This window comes from Phaethon aethereus (assembly GCF_964289735.1).
Source record: "Phaethon aethereus genome assembly, chromosome: 7".
NCBI lineage: Eukaryota > Metazoa > Chordata > Aves > Phaethontiformes > Phaethontidae > Phaethon > Phaethon aethereus.
Genome location: NC_138583.1, coordinates 9,115,000 through 9,129,871, shown reverse-complemented (window position 1 = coordinate 9,129,871; position 14,872 = coordinate 9,115,000). Strand labels below are relative to the sequence as shown.

The 14,872-nt window shown below is 42.5% G+C and overlaps 2 protein-coding genes across 2 annotated transcripts in view; one reads left to right on the top strand and one right to left on the bottom strand.

The window, feature by feature from the left end:
• PHYHIPL (phytanoyl-CoA 2-hydroxylase interacting protein like) overlaps positions 1-5,829 on the top strand; it is a 36,408-nt gene extending 30,579 nt beyond the window's left edge. Inside the window, exons 3-5 of the mRNA XM_082002518.1 lie at positions 354-528; positions 1,512-1,629; positions 5,090-5,829. Coding sequence (XP_081858644.1) covers positions 354-528; positions 1,512-1,629; positions 5,090-5,624 — 828 coding nt within the window. The 3' untranslated portion in view covers positions 5,625-5,829. The remainder of the gene's footprint in view (positions 1-353; positions 529-1,511; positions 1,630-5,089) is intronic.
• A 2,168-nt stretch (positions 5,830-7,997) lies between these two features.
• FAM13C (family with sequence similarity 13 member C) overlaps positions 7,998-14,872 on the bottom strand; it is a gene marked incomplete at both ends in the record, with an annotated part of 127,320 nt that continues 120,445 nt past the window's right edge. Inside the window, 4 exons of the mRNA XM_082002398.1 lie at positions 7,998-8,121; positions 8,874-8,975; positions 10,533-10,732; positions 11,968-12,063. Of these exons, the coding sequence (XP_081858524.1) occupies positions 7,998-8,121; positions 8,874-8,975; positions 10,533-10,732; positions 11,968-12,063 (522 nt within the window). The remainder of the gene's footprint in view (positions 8,122-8,873; positions 8,976-10,532; positions 10,733-11,967; positions 12,064-14,872) is intronic.

The window sequence follows — 14,872 nt, the reverse complement described above, 5'->3', positions numbered from 1 at the left end:
AGATATCCTTTTGCTCAGTAGCATGTCTTTCTCTGTTTGCATAGTTCCGCACAAATGGCCCTAGGCTGAATGACATATTCGGGCTACGTGTGATAGTATCAGTCTGTAGCCACGTGGAACTAGTAATGAACTCGTACATGCAGGTTATCACCGTAGCTCTTAAAGCAGACCTTAGACCATTGTCCTTGGCCACCCTGTAAACTTTGCTGCACCAATGGACTGTAAGAAGTAACTGAGGTTTACACAGAAGAGCCAGGGGTTGGGGATGACATTGCAAAAACAACAAAGGAAGGGGCGGTGGATTGGTTTGATTGCACTGCTGACTTGTGTGGTGTTCTTTTTGTTTCCATCAGGATGTACCCACTAAACTGGTGGCCAAAGCTGTTCCTTTGCCTATGACGGTCCGCGGGCACTGGTTCTTGAGCCCAAGAACAGAATACACAGTAGCAGTGCAGACAGCATCAAAGCAAGTTGACGGCGATTATGTTGTTTCCGAGTGGAGTGAAATCATTGAATTTTGCACAGCAGGTAATATCGCTGAGGAAACACGCACCACAGGATGTATGCAATTAACACTGGCTTTGCGGCCTGAGTGGGTTAGCCATCTACCAGTGCCAGCTCGGCTCGGAGCGTTACAGCAGTCACACTGGGAACTGGAATTCTAACTTTAGGATTTGTGTGTGCTCAGGTTTGGCGCGGTAACGATGAGGCAGCTGGACTGCCCCTTTGTTCTGCAATAGCTTAGCTGCCAAAAGTGCTGTGCCTGGCCCCACTGCTTGTCTCAGGCTAGGAAAGGAGGCTGGTGAACCGAAGTGGAGCAGGGCCACTTGTGTGCCTGTTGCTGGCTACTAGCACCTGTGGAGAAAAGACGGAGTGGCAGCTCCCTAACAGACAGCTTTCTTAAGAGGTTCTGCTCTCACTTCTCTGCCTGCCGCAAAGCCTGCGCACCACCAAGGCCCTGTCTCGAGGATCAGTATAGCCTGTCACTGATTTAGAAGTCTCTTCCTTTGATGCTGGTCACCTAGCGCCAATGTGCTCGCCTGTGTGAAAGCTGAGTGCTGAGGCGAGCTCTCCGAGTCCCGTGTTGGTTGAGATGCCCTTGAGGCTGCGCCCTAAGCAAGCTTTTTTAGTTATGTCAGTTGTTACTGGCTCACGACTGGGTACACTGTAGCAAACAGTTTTTATCAAATGGCATAAGCCAGAGAGGGCAGTTGTCTGTGGTCCCAGATACAGGGAATCCAGCTCTAACACCAGCAATTCCGAGTGCAGGGCTGCTGTAGGCTTGCAGAGTATTCCCAGGGGGAATCAACCATGCCTGTTCCTGCTGTTTGTCTGTTGCCACTGTTGGAAACTGGCGCTGGTCTATACGCTTTCCATATAGCTGCTGCATGATGTGAGGTATGTTACCAAGGCTCTGTTCCCAATTTTAAGTCTGCGCATTTGTGTAGCTTTTGGAGAGTATTGTGGTTTTTCATGCCCCCCATACTAGCAGATTGTCTTTTTCTTTCCAGATTATTCAAAAGTTCACCTAACACAGCTACTGGAAAAAGCTGAAGTGATTGCAGGCCGTATGCTTAAACTGTCTGTGTTTTATCGGAATCAGCACAAAGAGTACTTTGATTATATCAGGTAAGAAAGTACACATATGCAAAATTGTTTGGAAAATTAAGGGAGTAATGAAAATAAGTAAATGGAGGCAGCTGTGCTAAAGCTAGAGCAGAATGTCTACGCTTTATTGCCAGTTCAGAAGAAGGGAAAGCATAAAATACAACTCATTTCTTCCACCTTGCTTAACTCGGCACTGCCATTAGGCAATAAAGTTTGTGTTTTGAAGCAGAAACTGGAGTACTCACGGGGTCTCCAGCCTGATTAAAGGGTCTGTTATCATAATGGAGTGTTTAGTGGCCAAATACTTGTATTGTACTAAGAAATTCAGAGTGAGGTGTCTAATAGTAGGAGAGCACAAGTGTGTGTGTAGGCATTTGCCCGCAGATAAAAGAGTTCCGTCTCAAGAATTTGCTCTCCATGTACAACCGCTCCATTTCTATGCCCAAATGTAGTAACTGGGGCTCTGCAATCCCAATGTTAATTTACAGATCATGTGGGGAGTGAGAGGGGATGATGTTTAGGCAATTTTACAACACTGTGCTTCAGTTGGAATGGATACATGGGATAGCTGGAGGTAGGTTCCTTATTCCTGTGGGAGACGCAGTGTGCCTTCACACTTGAAACTGGAAGCATCATTACAATAGAAAAGAAGACTTTCCAGTCGAAGGATTCAAAGATCATGTACTGACTGAGCAGGAGCAGCCACCGTGCAGTGGTAACCTTCCACCATTAGAAGAACGTGGATGAGAGGTAAGCAGAGTGTCGACACCTGTTGCAGCACTGTGTTGGAAGGGGGGCAGCACTGACTATGCCGCTCTAATATGCGTGGGGAGACAGGGCGGCTGCTGTGCCACATAGTTCCAGTTTTATGTGGGCGTCGCACTAGTACCTGTCTAGAACTGAAAGTTTTTTAAAACTGCTGAATTAAAAAAATACTGGGGGGAATCCAAAGAGCAGACTACACCACCCTCAGAAACATTCCCACTTTGTAGTCACGAGTACCTGCTTGAATCCAGGAGTGTCTTGTCTATTCCAGAGCGTGGGGTTTGCTCTTTCCCTTCTGTGTTTTGGAAGAATTACTTTATTGCACATACTGACAAAGCAGCAAAACTTAGTGGAGGCAGAGAATGAATTGCAGCTGTTGAGGGTCTTTGAGGACCTCGTAAATCTCTGCTGCCATCCTTTATTTATTTTATCTGCTGCCATCTGCTAGATGCCAGAGAAGGGAAATGCCTGTGGTGGTTCTGATTCTCGTATAGCTTTGTTTTCAGCTGTGTAACCATAGCGCACCTGCATTTGTGTTCATAGAGCGTTGAAAATTGCCACTGAGGTGCGTTTATAGCTGTGGTTTTGGCCTTGTTCTGCCAAATGTGATGCTAATTGATTGCACTGTATCTTTTCCCCTCCCTCCTGTTATGTTCTTTCTTGGTTCAATAGAAATAGAGACTAGTTTGTTTTCCCTTCTGTTAGTGAGCTAGAGAGACAAAAAGGTGCGTGTTACCAGGTCAGTGTGAAGCCCGAATGCCTGTAACTGTCTCACGGTTGCCTTTCCTGGACAGAAATGTACTAAATATGGTCACAAGGGCTAGTCCTTCCACAATGCACCCTTCTGAACGTTGCGTTAAAAACCCTACCACATGCCTCCTTTCAGGAAAAAACCCTTGTCTGGTGTCGTAACCGTGCTAAAGCAGCAACCCCTAAACGTAGGGGGTGAAAGTCTGAGCTTGTAAAGTAGTGTTCTCGTCCCTCGGCTGGGAGCGCCGAAGAGCAGCTTAGATCCCCGGGAAGAGTGACCTATAGTTAGCCTAATTGGCCACTGGATGTCAGTATCTTGCCACAGAGATGGAACTGCAAGAAGCCTGGCTGTTCAGGTTGCAGAGGCCGTGCTTGTTCAAACGGATTCCGCCCCCCCCCCCCCCAAAGTAATCAGTTCAGTCATAAAATACCAATTATGTACCCCCCACCCCAATCCATGTCTTGTGACACAGGGCTTGGGACATTAACTATGGAGTATTTCAATGGTACAGAAAACTTTTGAAATTTATCTTAGAGTCAAAATTAAGATTTGCTGTTTGCTGCTGAGGAAATTGGCAGTAATGAAAAAAATCACAGTTGGAGACATTACAAAACAGCTCTAAATTAACCCAGTATGTATACACTGAATTTTTTTGCTGTGACTGCTACCTCCCACTTTAACCAAGTTTAACCCTCTCCCACACAGCACCATTTTACCTGGAGCTGTTGCAAGTTAAAAGCAGAAAGAGAAGTCTGTCTTGGCTAGTTTCCCCTCTCCTCACAAAACAAGCAAGCAAGCAAACAAACACCCCCCCCCCCCCAACCAAAAAAACAAACACAAAAACAGGAGGGGGGGGGGGGGAAGAGTAAAACTAAAGCCCGAGAGGGATGTAAGACTCCCCAGCCTCAGGCATTTTTCATCTGTCGATGTCTCTAAAGGCATTTTCCAAGGGTGCCTAGTAAATCTGGTGTTTTGCATGGCTGACAAAAGGGAATGTTTCCCTTTCTGGTATCAGGCAGTCGCAGAGCGGCACTTCCAGAGCTGTGTGGGGCACAAGTTCTGGGGAACATTCTGCTATATGTAAAATCTCGGGTGCTAAAGAGGATGAGATGGGGTGTTTCAGGCTGTTCTCCTAAAATTAGCAGCCTATTGCTGCTGAGTGAAATTTGGGATTTAGGGTTTTAAAAATTCACTTGTTACACTGAACATTTCTTTTCACTGAAACCAAACTGCGCTCAGCTTGCAAAAGGAAAAAAAAAAAAGGTTAGCATTGTACTTTTTTTCCTCTTAAGACTAGTGCTGCAGAAGCTGGACACCACCCAAAGTGGAGACCAACCAAATTGCCTAATACTCTGTGCCCAGCTCTGCTCTGATTCAGCTGTAGAAAAATTAGACCTGAAATTATTATCTGGGGGGCAGAAAGCTATGGCAGACTGTACATTCCTTCCTATAAGCTCTCTGAAAAACACTGTTCGTGAGTAACTTTCACTGGCAGTTTTCTGTATGAAATATATACTGCTTATGCTAAAAATATGCATTAGTCTGTTCAGCACATTGAGACTGACTTGCAGTTTTTGACATGTGATTAAACTAAAATGTGTTTATCATTAGACTTGTAGTGGAAGGCTGAACAAATCAGCTCATTAAAGATATTGGTGGTTTGGGGGCTTTTTTGTTTGTCCTATTGTTTGCCTGCGTGTAGCACCTGCACAGCTCGCAACTGACGCAGAAGCCAGACAGGAAAAGCAGGTTTTTCCCATTGAGCAGGAGTTATTCTAGCTCTTTCTGAGCCTGGTGTCACTTGATTTTCTTGGTCCTAAGATCATGACATTAACCACAGTTTTCAGTTTAACAGTTTTCCTTTGTGTCCCTTCAGTACTGTTACCAACCAGCATGACGACCTAACTTTGCCCTTTTTCTTTACCGCGTGTTACAAAATAAACAATACCAGTCATTCGTTTGTAGAGAGCATCACGGGAATGCTATGCAGCCCTCTGTTAAGGATAACAGTGGCAGCCATGGCTCTCCGATCAGTGGGAAGCTGGAAGGCATCTTCTTCAGCTGCAACACCGAGTTTAACACTGGGAAGCCACCGCAAGATTCACCGTACGGAAGATACAGGTTTGAGATTGCAGCGGAAAAACTCTTCAACCCCAATACTAACTTGTACTTTGGAGACTTCTACTGCATGTACACAGCCTACCACTACGTCATTCTCGTTATCGCCCCTGTTGGATCGCCAGGAGACGAATTCTGTAAGCAGCGCCTGCCTCAACTAAACATAAAAGATAATAAATTTCTGACCTGCGATGAAGACGACGGTGTCATGGTTTACCATCATGCCCAGGATGTTATTTTGGAAGTAATTTACACTGATCCTGTGGATCTCTCCCTCGGCACAGTTGCGGAAATTACCGGTCACCAACTAATGAGCTTGTCTACTGCAAACGCAAAGAAAGATCCCAGCTGCAAGACCTGCAATATCAGTGTTGGACGTTAAAACTTCCCCCATTACTTAGGAGCCTTCACACCTCCGTTGCCCATCTCCATCGTCAGACATTTTTGTCAGAAGCATGCACAGGCTGCTGCCACCAAAAGCAAAGACGAGTCTTCAAAACCTCCAATAGCGTTTTTAGTATTTCTTCTCTCCCTCTTTCCCTTCTGTTCCCCCGATGCTTTAAATGATTAGAAGTCCTGGATTTCTTTCTGGCAACCATTTATACCTAGATGCTGCAAAAATTGTTTTCTGTTTCTTGCCAAACATAACAAAATCCTATATAAACTGCTTTAGCAAAATGAAAATAACTGCTTATAAATGGTGTTTAAATATGCATTCATTTTAACTACAGGACAAATACTGGGATAACTCCGAACAGCATGAAAGGTTGTAACTGCAGCATGATTTAAATTTCAGAGCCTAGAAATGTCAGCACTTCCACCGTGTTGTTTGACAGTGTTATTTATGTTATTTATATTAGCTAACTGAAAACAGAAACTGTGTCTCGACATAATAAATATAATAGAAAAATATTTTATTTGTACTGTTGTATAAAATATTATACAATCATATAGAATATATAGATTACATTTTAATATCAATTGTATACATATGTCATGAAATCATTTTCCCTTATCAAAGATGTAGTTTGTAAACTTCAAATAGCTCTGTATCTGTTCCTGTTGCTCTAGATGACTTTAATTAAACAGATTTACGAAGGAGACCATTTCCGATTCATAAAAGTTATAAATTATTGAGTACACTGAAACAACAAACCTCTGAGAAATAAAAAATTCCTTTTCTAGTGTTCATACTTTTTCCTCCAAGCTAATGGAAAATGTGTATGTCTTCAAAATCATGCTGAGCCATTACATACACTATAAATACAAACATGGTTGGTACATAATAGGCTTTATAAAATGAAAATCATCTTACCGAGATAGATAGAAAACAGGTTGCCTGTATCATGTGGTCAATACAAAATGACAGTTAAAGCAAAACACTAAACATGACTCAACTTACTTATTCAAGTCCCTTTTTTTTTAATTCTTCCTTCCTTTATGTCTGGGCTAGGTATTTCCCAGAATCCCCACTTTTCATTTCTAGTACAAAACCCACTGACAATCCTTCTGTTAAATAGTCCATCACAAATAGTGAAAAAAAATCTCCTTACTATTACAAAGTGTGGTGCTCTGAAAGTTAAGAAAGATGCATAATTCCAATGGAAAAATATCCTTTTTTATAATCTTATTTTTAGTAAACAAGAAGTCTAGAGTTCCTCATCAGAAACCTGTGACACTCAGTTAGTTAGTTATGTGCCATGTACTTCATCTATCCAAAATATCTTGGCATAATGCAATAATCTAGTCTGCTTTTAATATATATATGTGGCAATTTGTAACACAAGAAATACTTCGACATTTTACAAAGTGCATGCGTCTAAACGAGCTTTGGTAGTCAGAAAAGCAAAAGTTATAGCATCAGGCAAAATAAAGTGCAAAGTTTAATACAGAAATAAAAATTAGCATGTAGTTGATCTATTTACGGACCTGTAAGTACCATGAGCCAGGTCCTGTGAACCATAGTGAAAAGGACAGCAGCCACTACCTTTGTTTTCTCTCTTCCCAGTAAACTGTATCATCTATTTTGTTTTGCCAAACACTTTCTCTCTTATTTCTAAAAAAAAACGCCCCAGTAGTTCCATGTGGCAATCGTGTTCTGTCCGCCTTCCTTTGCATAGGCAGCATCACTTTGCTCTACTCCCAGAAATTTTAGACCAAATCCTGACACTGGTTGTTTGTATGCACCTTCCTTTGAGGCTACTGGAATCAAATGGCAACTCTGTCTTGACAGTATGTTCACCAGTCTTTCCTTCATTCGTTTTAAGCTCACGTTTCTTCTTTTAATGTAGTGAATCAGCACATTGAGAACTGACATCACTACTTACTTACTTAATTATAGCGCCTGTTAATTCTGGAAAGAAATGTGTGGTACATTATCATGTACGAAGATGTACCAAAAACCTGCAGAGCATTTCCTCACACTGTTTGTTTAAAACTAAGAGGGGGTCAGGCTGAGGATCTACAATGCTTCAGTGTCCTTTTAATTTCTAACATTCTCACAGTGCACTTACTTCAAGGCTTTCTCAAAAGGAAAAAAAATATATACTATAGTCCACTCACCCGTGCTTAATAGTCTTGCATATTGCTGTCCTCTCTCATCCCAGCTAGAATAATTGGTAAAGTGCATCAGAAATCTCAATGTGTCAAATAACTGTGCAGCAGACCAAGACCTGTAAAACTACTTCCTCTTTTTCATCACTTGTTTGTTCGCTTGTTTTTTGCTAGAGAACAATAGCACAGCATTGCATTTGCTTCAAATCGTTTTGGAAATATCATGCTTACTGATGAGAACCTCCAAGAGCCTGATTTTGGCTTTTGTGTGCTTGTATTCGGAGTATTCCTCCGCCATTGGCACCCGATCTTCCTTCTGAGGACTCCTATGAGAAGCAAATGAAAGTGCCATCACTTTTATGAGTAAGAGGAGAAACAATCTTTAAAATTAATTCTGCAACAACTAACCAGGATTCAGCTGGATTATTTTTTTGTAGGTGACTAAAGATAAGTAAGTTGACAGGACCAAAAAGCTCTAATAGACAGAAATGAAATCACAGTATGATTTTGCACACAGTAAGTAATTTTCTTTCTTGTAAACTATGCAAGCATAACCACCTCCTTCCTAAATATGCAGAGAAGTTACTACATAGCGCTCTGAAAACTCTTACCAGAATACTACATTCCTGTATCCTCCACGATTTTCAGCAAACAAGTTTGCAAAACGAAGGGAGGAGGATAAACAAAGAGTGAAAAGCAGCCAGTATTTATCTATGGGTGAAAGAAACAGCGGTTTCTGTTTTTAGATCTGGGCTTTTAAAAATGGCCCAACCGGTCCTCGAGAAAGACCCTTTAGCAGCCTCCCTTCAGCTCAGGGAAGATCCTGTGCCGAGGCAGGGTTTACACCCATTGCTGCCATGTCCGGGGAGATCCCCAGATCCAGCCTGTCCTCAGCGATGCCTGAGCAGGGAGAGAGACATCTCCACAGAGACCAAGCACCTCCACGGTACCTTCCAGGCCCCAGCCGCAGCTTCTTTGGCCTGTTCACAGCAGAGTACCCACCCTAGCAGAAACACACACATCTGCATAGGAGCCCAAAGGGGAGAAGGTGAGAGCTTTTGCTGCGCTGGTTATTTACCTTCCTGTCTGTTTATAGAAGTGTTCCTCAAACTCTCTCAGAGCTTTGCGAAGCCTTTTCTTATCTGCTCTTGTTTCTCTCAGATGTTCGAGCAGAACGGGCCTGTAAACCAGAGACAAGAACATGAAACCCCCGTGTGCTTGAAGTGTTGTAAAAGTGGCTTTGGGTAATAAGCAGCCTGCTGCTATGGGCCGTGGCAAGTGCTGATCTCAGTGCCCCGAGACACTCCACCATGTCCCTCCAGCTATGGATAATAACTGGTAGCACCATCACCCGCAATAAACAGTTGTGCTCCTTCCCCTTTACTAGTATTCTCACCCTCCTAATAAAGTGAAGGCAGCGACTTTATAGACAACCTGGGAAGATAAGCTTTCAGGACTGAGCCTTGCTAGTGGTCTTAATTCTGTGTGGAATTAATGGAGTTGACAGGGCTCAGCATCTCACAGGAAATGCTCTGCGTCTCTGTAACTGAATTAATAAAGTAAGTCGACATCCAAGCCCTGCACCTAAAAAACAGCTGTAACCAAACGTTACTATGATGCAACGGAAATGCTAGTTCTGCTACCCAGAATCATTATTTATGGAGGCTGTGTTTCAGCTGATAGTTGGAGAATAAGGTTCTTAAGCAGAGAAAGAATTCCGTTACGACATATGCAGCTGATTTTTTTTCCCCGTAATAACAAAGTGCGCAGAAATATCTTCACAGCATTTGTGAGCAAACTACTGCATTCATAGTTGAGTGAGTTCGTTACATAGAAAACCAAGACATTTTTATTTACTCTCCGTTTTTGTAGGGCCGAGGCAACTTCATTTATGCACCTAAGAGCGCTCCCAACCAAAACACAAGAAAAAGATACCATCCCGTGAGAACATATCTGTTCCTGGAGGGCATATTCTTCAACAAGTGTCAGGGCTGAGTGGTAACAGCCTATGTGCATCATGAGGTATGGTGTCTCATGCAACCCAAAATTCTTAACTACAGATCAGGAGGGCAACTTTATTTTGGCTTTATAATGGAGGGTAGGAGAGCAGCCTGAAGTTTTCTGGTCAGCCAGACACTAATAACTATTCTCATGCAAGGAAGAAATTGATTTTACATGCCTCCAATGGCCTCCCATGTGACCATGTATTGCAAGGTCCTGCACTCGGCTCACCTGTTGCTGCTTCTATGCCTCACGTCTCTGGCATTTTTACATCACTCACACAGTCAGTGCCAGCGTGCACACAGGAGCACACTATCCTGTGTGGCCGAACTCTGCTTATGTTCTTACAAAGCAGTCAAAACAAAGTAGTTATCTACCTAAAAATTTTGCAGCAATTTTATGTAGGTACGCATACCTTTACAATGCCATTCTGTCACATCTACCACTCTGTACGTGTAGTTATTTCTCCTATCTATCTGCTCACATTCCATCACCTTTCTCTTCATGGACTTGGCACAAAGTTGTTTGTTTGAAAAAATAGCTGAAACCACAGGTTATGCTGCCCAAACAACAACTATCCTCTGCCTCTTTCTTTTCTCCCATAAGAAAACACTGAATCACTCACTTTGGCATAGAATATTCCCATGCAGTAAATACGGATGATGTTTCATTTACAAAGTCTACATGAAATATTGTAAAACATTCGGGGGGCGGGGGAGGGAAAGACAGAACTTACATTGTTGCCTCATGTAAATTGGACATAGACAAAGCTGTTTGCCTGAAAGCTTTCTTTTCATCCAGAGGTGAAACATAGGCAGGCTCACTCTCCTCCTGAGAGTAACAGAGGTGCTCATCAACAGGGAGGCAAGATACCGGACCAGATGATAACTCATGGCTGCTTTGAGAACGGTCTTCATCTGAGTCTTCCTCCTCCTGCTTGTAAAATAGAAAGCATTATTAAATGATTTGTTTACATTAGAATACTAACAATTAGTGGGATGACAACATAAAGAATTAGGATTTAACCTCCTGGGTGTATTTGTTGAAATAGATTACACATATTGAAAGCTCTACCCAGGTCTACCCAAGATGGTTCATGAGAGGTCTCCTGGAGCCCATCGAATTATTGTGTATTGTCCACCATGACTAAACAGGGCAGAAGCTGGCCCTGCTTCTGAGTACCTCTAGCCAGCAATTTATTTCTCTTTACTTAAAAGCCTTTGTAAGAAGCAAAGATTTAAAGAACATTCTGTATTTACGTAAGCAGTGCAGTCTCGCTGGAACTTATACCATCTACTGTTTGTATTATGTCCGGAAATTCTGACTGTAACAAGAGCTGGAGGTAGAGATCCCGCAGTTTTGTAGCTACAGGTATTAACTACCAAAATAGAGTGAATTTACTGTCTTCCTCACGTTCCCTCATCCTCAGAAGAAAAGTTGAGCTTTTGAAACTAAGGCTTAAACACAAAAACTCAAAGGAGCAAAGCTCCTAAGAAGTAACACGAGGGAACTTCAGTTACATTTTTAAATAAAATATCCGTGTGTGTACAAAGATCTACGCTTGGATTTTTCAAAGACATCTAAAGCTCCGCTATCATCCAACAAGACAATAATTCATAATTTCTAAAATGAACCCAGCCCCAACTACGCTTAGATTAGTATTTTTGAGACGTGCTAATTAACTTCCAAATAGCCAGATTCTACTAACTACTCACAGTGAGACCAGTACTGTTACATTACATTGATAAATTATTAATTAAAGTACTACAAATGATATTTATGTCCTATGTGATTGAGACAAACATCGTCAGCAAAATAGGGAAGACAGCTATAGTGACACCACAGTGCTTCATGGAAGGAGATAGGTTTCATTCTGTGTTGCATATGTTTTACCCATAACAGAAAACCAACGTCCGCCTTTCACCTCTTACCCAGTCACTTCAAGTGATTGCCTCAGAAACTGCTGCCATACATTACAACCTCTGGCATGCTTAGAAGCTGAATTTTACAGCGCTTTTGCTCTATTTGAAATAACCACACCCTGCATTAACCAATGAGCAGATTCTTCAAATATCAGCAGTTCTATTGCTGCCAAAGTGACACACAGGTTCAAATCAAACGCAGCATTTACTATGCTTTCTTGAGAACGGATATCAGTTCTTCAAACTTACAATTGTTGTGATCAAAGATGGAGTTGCAAGAAGTTTCTTGAGAATTCTGTATCTGTCGTAAAGAGGTTTCATGAGACTCTTCTCTTGCTTAGTTACCTAAAGAGAAAGCATAACAAAATATAGTCCTCCAAAATTAAAAATAAAAAATAAAAAAATAAGTTTCTCATTTGCTCCTGTAAAGCTGAGAAAGCTATTAGAAGAGTATGACCTGATGTGCATTTTGCTTCCGTAGATATTCCATTGGAACTGTAGTTTAATCCATACTGTTTTTAAAAAAAGGAAAATGACAATCTATTTTCTAATGGAAAATACCCAATGCGGATTTCTCACTTCCTTCAGCCACACCGCCCAGGCAGAGGGTAAACTATTCTCTGTCCTTTCTGAAGATGTTAATAGAGTTGTAAGAGTTAAGCTACGCTTCTACCGTGCGCTGCATTGGTATCTCACTCGCTTAACTGTAACGATGGCAACAGGCTAGCTACAGGAACATACAGCTACAGTCTCCACGGCCAGCATTCTCAGCAGCCCAGAGGGATGGAGAGCACGGAGAACAGAGTTTTGTGTGTTCAGTGAGCTGGCTCCATGCAGAACTGCTCTCTGCGTCCTTCCCTGGAACTGCTTTCCACAATCAGGATTAACTGTCTGTTCATTTAGTTTGCTCTTGCTCTTTTATAAGCACTAGGAGCATTGATTTGGAATCATATCTTAGATCAGGTATTCAGAGCCTCATCCAGCCACAAATGTTTGTAAATACAAAAATAAACCTTATGGAAACTGTCTGTGCAGTAGACCAACTTACTGTATTAAGGGGAAAAAGAGCAAATCCCACAAGAAAAAGCAAACAAACCACAAAAACAGAAAAACATGTTCCTCACTGATTAAATGTCAAAACAGAGTCATTTGCAAACCAGTCCACCATCAGCCTCTGCTCCTCAACATACATGCCTGTCAGCACCTGTTGGGTACAACTTCAGTGTCTTTCGGGACTGCAGGTGCGCTACTGCACCAAAGCCCAGCTACACACGCTCAGGTGAGTGAACCCACAGCAGGCTTGAAGGCTTTTTTTTACAGGCTGGCTGACAGATGGACAATAGTCCAGAGGTGCTCAGAAAAGAAACAGAGCGGAAACACCTGGTCATCAGGAGTAAGGGTGACAGTAGACAGAGGCAGGTTGATGACACCACATTTTTCTGACCGATTGAGTAGTTAGGGACTGTTCCTTCGGGCATGCTGCACTGCAGAACGTCAGGGCTTGCCTGTTCCACTTCTCTTCCCCAGTCTTCGTGTTCCATTTGCTTGCAACACATAAGAGCTCCAGGAATGCCAAACAAGCCAGAATAAATCACTTTCTGGTTTAAAACCAGTCAGAGTCCTCTCTGCCTGACTTTGCTCAAGTAAGTCTGGGTAAAGATGGTGCTCATCCATGTGACAGACACATCAGCCAGACAAACATCGTTGCCTGCGCCCTTCGCTGTGTTTTGAGGCTGCTGTATTCATAACACACTGAATATGCAGCAACTTGACAATCTCTTCTGATGAGGTCTCTCTTTGTACTCTCAGTGGAGGTTTCTGCAACAACTGCAACAATTTCTAGGACTGAATTTTGCTATTTGCTTAAAAAACAAAACAAAACAAAAAACCTACAACAAACCACCAAAGTTTTTGCAGAATAGACTAAACTTCTGATTATTTTCTTGGATTCCCAGTACACCCCATTCAAATTAACCCTTTGGTAATGCTATGGTGTGATACGTGTTAAATGACAAAGCATGCCATGGGTTGCTAGTTCAAACATCTAAAGCAGGGAATCTTGAGGCTTCAGCAGTCAGTGTTCAAGTGTTGTGAAAAGGCATTTTCTGCACTGGGACACCCCTTTGCTAGCAGAGAGGCATTTTGTTTTGTTGGCTGATGTCACCGGAGTGCCTCTGCCTGGGCAGTCACCGACTTGCCTTCTCCAAGTCATCACCTTCCGGCTTTTACAAACTGCGTGAGCTTCCCCAGCAGATCTCCTTCCTGGGCCCCTCCAGCTCTGAGCTGGGCACAGGGCTCGTGCTTGCCTCTGAGCTTGGGCCTTGCTGGCCTCGCTCTCCAGCTGTTCTTGGTGGCCAGGATGCGTGCAGGCTCTTCACCCCTTTCCCTCAGGAAAATACATGGATATAGATACAAAGATCAAAATGTGCTTCTCTAAAATACATGATTATGTAAGTATGCAACTGCAACTGTGTGGAGCATCTCCAGATCGCTTGTTTATTTTCAACAACAACAAAAAAAGTAAAAATCTTGCCTAACTTCCTTTTCCCTGCTTTAAATTCTTGACTGTCCCTGAGCTTTCTGTGACCTGAAGTCAGAGGGGTTTGGCAGACCTAGGATTCCCTCATGGCTGCTTAGTATCACTGACCATTTCTTTCCTTATGCAGTTAGCGTCCTCTTTCTTAGCTGGTTATACAGCTGCTTCAACCTTGAGAAGAAACACCCTCTCTGAACCCCGTGCTACAAAGCATGCCCTATTGTTCTCTTTTCTATCTTTGAATTTTCAAGTTTCTTCTACCTCTATATCACACTAATAACTCAATTTCTTTTTTGTTCTCCTTCTTAGAAAATCTAATTTCTTCATACCCTTCCTATGCGTTCTCTCCATCCCTCAGTTCTCATTCCAAGCCCAAAGACGACGGACAAAAATGATTTTATGCAAGATGCAGAGAGATCAGATTCAGATCATAGTAATTATAAGAGCTGGCATATGTTTGGGCACGTGTTGGTGCCACTCCCCTTTTCCTCTACCAGAACAATTACTAGCCAGAAATAGAGACAGTCATAAGAATACAGACAGAGACATCAAACAGGAATTCCTCGACTGTGTAGAGACAAATCTTCATCATCTCACCAGAAGTGGCAATTTTTTGTT